General features: G+C 41.0%; 1 protein-coding gene across 1 annotated transcript; it reads left to right on the top strand.

Annotated features, from left to right (window-relative positions):
* The first annotated feature begins 6,925 nt into the window (after positions 1-6,925).
* On the top strand, positions 6,926-7,949 carry LOC133825247 (uncharacterized). The gene is made up of 3 exons (XM_062258214.1): positions 6,926-6,982; positions 7,275-7,550; positions 7,665-7,949. Exons 1-3 carry the CDS (start codon positions 6,926-6,928, stop codon positions 7,947-7,949), a joined length of 618 nt encoding a protein of 205 aa, XP_062114198.1.
* Positions 7,950-9,341: the final 1,392 nt, after the last annotated feature.

The following is a 9,341-nucleotide window of genomic DNA, read 5'->3' as shown; positions in this document are numbered from 1 at the left end:
ATCCTAGGATAAACTTGTGAGGCTCTTCTACTCACAATTCTTTGATGCTCGTATCCCACCAGCTAAGCTCAACGACCTTGTGAACATCAAGCAATGGCCTAATGAACTTCTTAAGGATTATGTGCAGAGATTCATGCAGGAAGCTGCAAGGTCAAAAATGATCAGTGATGATGGAAAGCTAATGGCCATTATGGCTGGGATTCAAGCAAAAGGTCCCCTATGGACTGATCTCAGAAGAAAGGTCGTATACTCAACTAGAGAATTTCTAAATCGAGCAGATGAGCTCATTAAGCTGGAAGAGGCTATTCGAAAAGCAGATCAGGCCAAACAAGCAGGCAATAGTACTGCACTAACCAAAAATATTAGTACATCCAATCAGAACCAAACATCCAATGGTAATAGTAGTAAGAAAAACCAGCATGGTGGCAAACAAAGTAATAATTCCAACGGTGGCAATAATAATGATAGAAAACGAGCAAAAACCAATGATAGGCCACAAGAGTACAATCCTTGTTTTACCACCTATTCTACGCTCGTGGTGTCACGAGCAAAAGTCTTTCAAGCTACACAAGCTGAAGTGCCTTATAGGAAGCCAAGTCCTATTAGGAAAGATATAAGTAAGAGAGACACGAACAATTTCTGTGATTTTCATAACAACTATGAACATGACACCAATGATTGTAACCAACTCAAGGATGAAATCAAATTTCTCATCCACCAAAATCGCCAGGCCATGACAAGATATGTTCGACGTCTTGCCGAACAAAGTCAGACTGTTGCACCTAATATGGATGCACCAGCACAACCATTACAACCAGCCCCTGTAGCTGGTCAATTAGACATGATATCTGGAGGACCACACCTAGCTAGATAAAGTAGAAAGGCACTGGAGCATTATGCTTGAACACTTCGCCACGAACCAAGAAATGAGGTGTTGGTCATCAAGGAGGGTACTCCCAAAAGACCTCAGTAATAATGTAAGCCCGTAACACTCACCAAGGACGACTCCGTGCATGTTAAATTCCCACACAATGACCCTTTGGTAATAGAGGCCCAGATTGCCAACAAGATCGTTGCCAGAAAAATGATAGATAATGGTTCCTCCGTAAACATGCATTTTAAAACTACCCTTGAACGGATGAAGTTATTTGTATGAGATTTGGAGCCCTGCACACATGCCCTATATGGATTTACTAGAGAAGGAATGAGTCCAGCTGGAATAATTAAACTGTAACGCCCTAAACTCCAGGGACCATTACGGTGTGCAATTTGAAAAGTGCTAAACTTGCTAATCGAGTCATTTGTCCATAATCGTGTAACTAAGTATGACTAGCGATTTATGATTAAAAATTTTGGTTAAGATATAACATTTCACTAAAATGTTTACTGTATACATTGGGATCCAAAAAATATAATTTAAGGGTTTATTACAAGAAAATATTCACAACCACCCGATCTAAGCGGCAAAATAGGGTTTAACCCTAGTTCCTCTTTCAACCTTCGGCCGTGGCGGTCGAGCAACCGCATATGTACACATCATCACCTAAGCTCTCTAACTCAAGGATGGTCCAGCTTTCTTTTGCCTTTACCTGCACCACATAGCACCCGTGAGCCGAAGCCCAACAAGAAAACTCAATATGCTCATGAACAGTAATAACATGTCATCAAATCATAATGTGCATACCTAGCAATAATAGCCTTAATCATGCATGCAAACAAGTTCAGATAATGACGAGGGATTCATGATGAGGAATCCTGCCCTCTTGAATGGATGACTATCAAGTCAATCCTAATCAGATGAGTGATTTAACACTTTGTGGTTCCATTAACCATAATGAGTAACTGACAAGCAAGTCACTACGGGGCTCAGCACCCACAGCCATGTGACTGATGATCATTATAACCATACAGAGCTTATAGCCCTGAACAGATGAGTGAATATCACTGCGAGGTTCTGTTTAACCATAATGAGTGACTGACGAGTGAGTCACTACGGGGCTCAGCACCCACATCCATGTGACGGCGCAGCGAGTGACTGATAGGTAGTCACTACGGGCTCAGCACCCATAGCCATGTGACGAAAAAAGTCACCTGGGCCTTCTGGCTCTGGCTTTAATAAGATGAGTGACTGATGAGTAAGTCACTACGAGCCCAACACCCATAGCCATGTGACAAAGCAGTCACTTGGGCTCTCTGGCCCTGGCTCTAAGTGACTAGCCATAGGCTAGACAAACGCTTTTAGTTTTCATCGAACTTGAGGTCGGTTCGGCATTAATGCTCATTTGTGTCATTCAATGTAGATTTCGATTAGATCTAATCTCTGTCGGCTTGCATTAAACACGCTAAGACTGTTCTTGACTTATTAGTCAATACCAGGTGACCAGTGCTCAGTACTACTGCCAAACTTGACTAATGAGTCACAGCTTCACAGTTAATACTGACACCATTTGCCAATTCTGACTATTTAGTCAGTGCCATGCACAAGTAAGCAATGCTATCAGGCATATATCATATGTCAAATATCCAAATATAGGGCATTCAGCATGCTTACTTAATAGTTGCTAGCATAATTATGATCATGCACAAACACGGAGACTCAAGCTCTGATCAATCTCATATTCAACATTCATGGCATGCCCTAATCACATGTTTCTTGTGCATCACATGCATCACATACTAGGTGCAGTTTTCTTACCTCTGGTTCGAGCGAGAAATAATAATTGAACGACCCTTGAGAACGATCAATCCTTTGACCCCTTAGCGGTCACCTAGTCATAACCAAATATGGGATTCCATCAATAAAATCAATCAATAAAAGGTTCCCAGACCAAGACCTAGCCTTCAAGACATCAAATCCCACTAAATCGGGTAGTAGGGACCATCCCGAGGCTTATGGTTTGGATTCCCATGATCAAAACACATTTATGGCCAAAACCTCCACTAAGGACCGCGGCCCTACATCCGCCATGCAGCGGCCTGCCTCCCAAACAGAAGCGGCCACCCTTCAATCCCCAACACGGGTCGCGACACCTTTCCCATGTCGCAACCCAACGGCCTTCTTGCACCCACTTGCTTCATCATCAAGCTTGGGCCACAGCGCTCTAGAACAGAGCCATGGCCCCACCTGAAACCAAGCCAAAAACCCCTGTTTTTCCTCTTCGAACTCAATTAATAACCTCACTAAAACACTTCCAACATCACAAAGCAAATGTCCCAACTATTACCACAACTTGTCTATCATATAACCAACTGTTATCCAGATTTCCGGATAGCGTTTAGATTGATGACCTCGGGGAAGCAGAATTATCGATGTCTTTCACGGAGGGTGACCAGAGCTCGCGGATGGACAGAAAGACTTCGCCTCTCCTGTCTAGTATCCGGATTACTCTTCCAAGCAAGCACAACACGGAAACTCGTCGACTCTCCCGGACTCCCGAAGGATACCCCTCGGGGAGGCCCCTTCCAGGAGAGGCTCTTCGAGTGGTCTCCGCGGAAACAGTTCCGTGCCCCGCACAGAACAAAACCGAACGGTCGAGTCCGGGAGAAGGCATATTTGGAATGATATCCGTCTGACACAGGATCCCGCCTGACACGCCCGTCAGGTCAAAGCCGTACACATCCCAGCACGCCTAAGGGTACCTTTTCGCCTACTATTCCGCTGACAACTTGGAAAAGACGGCTGACTTTGTGTGTTCCCCATACTTTCACGTAAATATACCCACATAGAGTCTGGTAGCCATGCTACTACAGTAATTGTATCCCCTATTTATGGCTGGTGTAATTAAGACTCATGTAGGTAGAGAAAAACCCTAATCCGAAACCCTAGCTATAAAGACCCCTTCCTTTTACAAGAAGGGGGACCGAGAGATCACATAGCAAAAACTCTACCAAAATCTCTCTAGCTTCATCTTCTTCAAGAGAACCCGAGAGAAACATTGTGAGTGTGTGAAGTTCTTATGCACCAGCCATCTTACTGTAACCTTTTCCAAGTATAATAACATCGACTCGTGGACTAGGGCTTGTTAACGCCTGAACCACGTAAAAACACTGTTTGTTTAGTTACATTTCAGTATTTCTACAGTTCTTATCTTTTTATTATTCTGTTAGTTATTCGTTTCCGAAAAACTCGGTAAACACCAACAAAACCTAAGTTTTAAGCCAATCAAAACCTCATCAAATTCCCATTCCTATGATCAAAACTTCAACCTCAAAACTAACACCAAAAACAGAGAAAGGAACCAGAAAATTGAATCAAAACCTTACCTTAAACTCGAATTGAATCCTCTTCCATGGTTAAACACAAGCCTAAACCCTTAAGCCTTGATTCCCACACATGAACCCTCAATTTGAGCTTCAAAATTTCAGAAGGAAAGGAGAGGGAGATGATCGGGGAGGGAGAGGGAGATGATCGGGGAGGGAGAGGAAGGAAACGCTTTATTTTCTGCTGCCTTAAGCTTCCTAAAGTGATATATATCCCTTAGGTCAAAAGACCGAAATGCCCCTAGGCTTATCTTCTTTCCTTAACAGCTCCCAAGGCTAAAACTGTCCTTTCCTGCCTATCTCATTAATCATAATTAATACCATCCAATTCCCGTTACTCCCAATATTCTCAAATGCTAATAAATCACATCCCATTACCCTTTACTTCCCGGTAGTGAACTAATCCTCAAATTACCCCGAGACTCACCCCGAGCACCGAAACTAACCCCGTTATGACCAGACCGATAACTTGCATTCAAAAATCGTCTCATGTTGAATGGCTCGAACAAATCCACATTATAATGTGGTATTATTCATAATTCACCCACATGCATGAAAATATACAATCACGCCATCAACTGGCCAAATTACCAAAATTCCCTTATAATTAAAAATGGACCCATATGCATGCATTTATCATCAAATCATAATATAATTCAAATAAACATGCATATAATCATTTAATAATATAATAAATCAACTATGGCACTCCCGTCCTCCTAATCAAGGTCCTAAACCTTATTAGGGATTTTGGGGCATTACATAAACTAGTAATTACTGTGGGATCTGCACCAACAAATAGTACTGTCATGGCCAAGTTTGTGGTAGTTGACACTCCCTCGACTTTTAATGCCTTACTTGGAAGACTGATACTGATCAACCTAAGAGCCATTACATCCACATTCTACTTAATGATGAAGTTTCCCACTAACGTCGGAATCAGGTGTGCTAAGGGAAACCAAAGAGAGGCTCAAGAGTGCTATAACTCCTCCATCATAACTGTTAAAAAAGGCTTGGCAACGACCAACATGATATTTGTTGGACGAGCAGAGAACAAGCCAATAGTAGTGATGGGAGTAGGCACCATTGGAGAACAAGCCACTTTTTCCTCGAATAAACCAAGTAGCTCGAAGTAGGGAGTTTCCCAAAGCAAAGGAGAAGATGTTGATCCTCGCTTTGGGGTCTTTGATACTAGAGTGGGACCAATTGAAAACTTGGAGGAAGTTTCACTCGAGCAGGATGAACCGACCAGGATAGTAAAATTTGGGAAAAACTTATCTGAAGAAGTCAAGTCTGAACTTATAAGTTTTTTAAGAAATAAGCAAGACATATTCTCCTAGTCACACAAGGACATGACGGGCATTGACCCCCTGTTATCTGCCATGCCTTGAATATAGATAAAGATAACTTCAAACTGATACAACAACAAAAAAAAAGGTTGCTCGATAAAGATAGATTCAAGGCCTTAAAAGAAGAAGTTGAAAGAGTAAAATAAAATGGATTCTGTAACGCCCTGAATAGTCATGATCGTTACACTGTGTGTTAAAATAGTATTTAACCTGTTAAGCGAGCCATTTGGACTTAAAAGTGTAATTAAGGTTAAATGACAATTTGGTATTAAAAGTTTTTGGTCAAAAAGTTGAATTTTTCATTAAAAGGTTTGAATAATTACAAGGGATCCCAAAAGTTTCTAAATAAAGTACAAGTTCATCAAAATTATAGACTTAGTCGACCTAGTCGACAAATTTTACACTAATGACTTCTGCTCCTCGGAATATCTTGATTATGGCGGTCGAGCAGGCTAAGTATGTACAAGATGCCTCTACAACTCTCCAACTCATGGTTGGTCCAACTTTCATTTGCCCTTACCTGCACCACGAAGCATCCGTGAGCCAAGGCCCAGCAAGAAAACCCTAAGCAATCTTACAGATAATCAGAAAAACATTAACATGTATTGTATACTCTATAACCATAACTGGTTCACATAGATTTTCCAAACAATAAATCAAGGCTTTAATTGCCATGAGATCTCCGACCAAGATAAAAGAAGTACAAACCCTGAAGGGACGAATCGTAGCTTTTAGTAGGTTTGCCTCAAAATCAACGGACAAGTGTGTGCCATTTTTCAACTTGCTAAAGGGAAATAGCAAGTTCAAGTGGACAAAAAAATGTGAAGGGGCATTCCAAGCACTCAAAGTTCATCCGACACAACCACCAATCTTGTCAAAATCGATTAATGGGGAAACACTTTATCTATATATGGCAGTTACATAACACATTGTTAGTGCAGCCCTTATCAGGGAAGCAAACAGAGTCCAACATCCAGTGTATTATATAAGCAAAAGGCTTATTGGAGCAGAAACATGGTACCCCCTAATCAAAAAATTAGTTTGATGCTAGCAGCAAGAAAGTTAAGGCCCTACTTTCAAGCTCACCCCATCACGATACTAACTGACAAGCCTCTTAGGCAGGTGTTACAAAAACCAGAAACATCTGATCGACTACTGAAGTGGGCAATAGAGCTAGGGCAGTATGAAATCACATACCAGCCAATAAATACTATCAAAGGACAGGCCTTAGCAGATTTTATTGTTGAATTCACTAGAGTACCAGAGGAAAAGGAGCAGATAAAGGAACCAGAGATTGATGGTGAAATTTTTCCAACATGGAAGTTATTTTTAGTGCAGCCCTTATCAGGGAAGCAAACAAAGTCCATAATTCAGTATATTATATAAGCAAAAGGTTTATTGGAGCAGAAACACAGTACCCCCTGATCGAAAAAAATTAGCTTGTTGCTAGCAGCAATATAGTTAAGGCCCTACTTTCAAGCTCACTCCATCATGGTACTAACCGACAAGCCTCTGAGGCAGGTGTTACAAAAATCGGAAACATCTGGTTGACTACTAAAGTGGGCAATAGAGCTAGGGTAGTACAAAATTGCATACCAGCCAAGAACTACTATTAAAGGACAAGCCTTAGTAGTTTTTATTATTGAATGCACTGGAATAGCATAGGAAAACGAGCAGATTAAGGAACCAGAGATTGATGGAGAAATTTTGCCAACATGGAAGTTTTTTGTTGATGGGTCCTCAAACGAACATAACTCTGGAGCTAGACTCATTCTTATTACACTTGAAGGGCATTGCATTCATTACGCACTTAGATTCGGTTTTAATGCTTCAAACAATGAGGCAGAATACGAAGCTCTCCTGGCAGGATTACAACTTGCTAGGGATGTCAGAGCTATATCAATCGACATATACAGTGATTCACAACTGGTCGTAAATAAGGTATTGGGCGAATACCAGGTTCGAGGCATAAAAATGGCCTCCTACCTCAATAAATCTAAAGATTTTCTGGCACAGTTTAAAAAGTTTACCATAAAGCAAGTGCTCCGTGACTAGAATTCTAACGATGATGCCTTAGCAAAATTGTCAATTGCTAAGGATGTCAATACTCTAAACGTAATACCGGTTGAGAACCTTGCTCAACATAGTATAAACGAATCGAAAAAAATGCTATTGCTCAATAAAACCCCCTTCTGGATGACTCCTATTGCAACATACTTGGAGAAAAGAATGTTACCTGAAGACATAAATGAGGCTCGAAATTGTTTAAGGCAAGCTGCTAGTTACGTTATCATTGATGGAGTAATGTACAAAAGAGGATACTCGATGCCTCTACTTTAGTGAATTACTAGAGCAGAAGCAAATCTGCTAATGATTGAAGTACATGAAGGATTATGTGGCAATCATACAGGGGGGAAATGTCTAGCTAAGAAGATATTGCGACGAGGGTAATTTTTGGCCAACAATGAATGAAGATTCTATGGAGTATGTGCGAAAATGTGACAAGTGCCAACGATTCTTCAAAATACCTTGAGCAACTCTTAACAAACTTAAACAGATGCAAAGTTCATGGTCTTTTAATGTGTGAGGCAATGACCTAATCGGGCAACTACCAACAGGAAAAGGTGAAGTCAAATTTGCAGTGGTCATAGTGGATTATTTTACTAAGTGGATTGAAGTAGAACCACTAATGGTTGTAACACCCTACTAATCAGGGATTGTTACAACGTGTATTTAAACTAGTGCTTGACTCCCTAAATGAGTCCTTTGGACTAAAACATGTGATTAAGTAACTAATGGCTCAGGTATTAAAGATTTTGGTCAAAGGAATAAACATTTCCATTAAAAAAAATTGTCTTTATATGGGATCCAAAAAAAATAGAAGTTCAAAATTCATTTACAACTCAGGGATTACAAAATAAGTCAACCTAAGCGGCAAAACAGGGTCCAACCCTAGTTCCTCTGTGATATCCCAGTCGTGGAGGTCGAGCAGGCTGCATATGTACACACCTCCCCTTACGCTCTCCAACTCATGGCTGGCCAAGCTTCTCCTTACCCTTACTTGCACCACATAGCACCCGTGAGCCAAGACTCGACAAGAAAACTTAATTAAACAGATTCAAATAGTCAACAGAATATAAACAACAAGCTTAGCAGTAATAATTGTAACCAAGCAGACACATTATATAAGTATGCGACCACTGGGTCACACAAGTGCGTATCGCACTTCTATTTTTTCAAGTGGCATCAGAGCCAGACAAGTGCACAATACACTCCCAGGGTGGCCTAGCCATAGCGGCCTGCGTTCTGCATGCATAGTGCCGACCACGGCTTATAAGCCAAACTTTCAATTAGGAATTATCATACATATAGTATTTTCATCATATAAATAAATGCATCGCATTCCAGTATACTTAATCAAATATCCACATGCATAATTATATTCATGCTCATTTACAGGGGCCTGAGCCCTAATCATGTTTACATTTAACAACCGGGCCAAGCCCTGATCATATTTACATTTAACAACCAGGCCAAGCCCTAATCATGTTCACATTTAACAACCGAGCCAAACCCTAATCACATATCTCACGCATCAAGTGCATTTTTCTTACCTCGAGCTTTGTGTGAATAAGGAAATGACCCCGAGCGCTATCTCTGACCCGAGCTTGGAGAAAACCCTAGTCACAATACAAGTATACGTTCATCAGGAATCAACCTCAGATCTCGAGT

The sequence above is a fragment of the Humulus lupulus genome, chromosome 3, assembly GCF_963169125.1.
Source record: "Humulus lupulus chromosome 3, drHumLupu1.1, whole genome shotgun sequence".
Lineage (NCBI taxonomy): Eukaryota > Viridiplantae > Streptophyta > Magnoliopsida > Rosales > Cannabaceae > Humulus > Humulus lupulus.
Note: the sequence above shows the minus strand (reverse complement) of the source record. Positions and strands in the feature narration are given on the sequence as shown.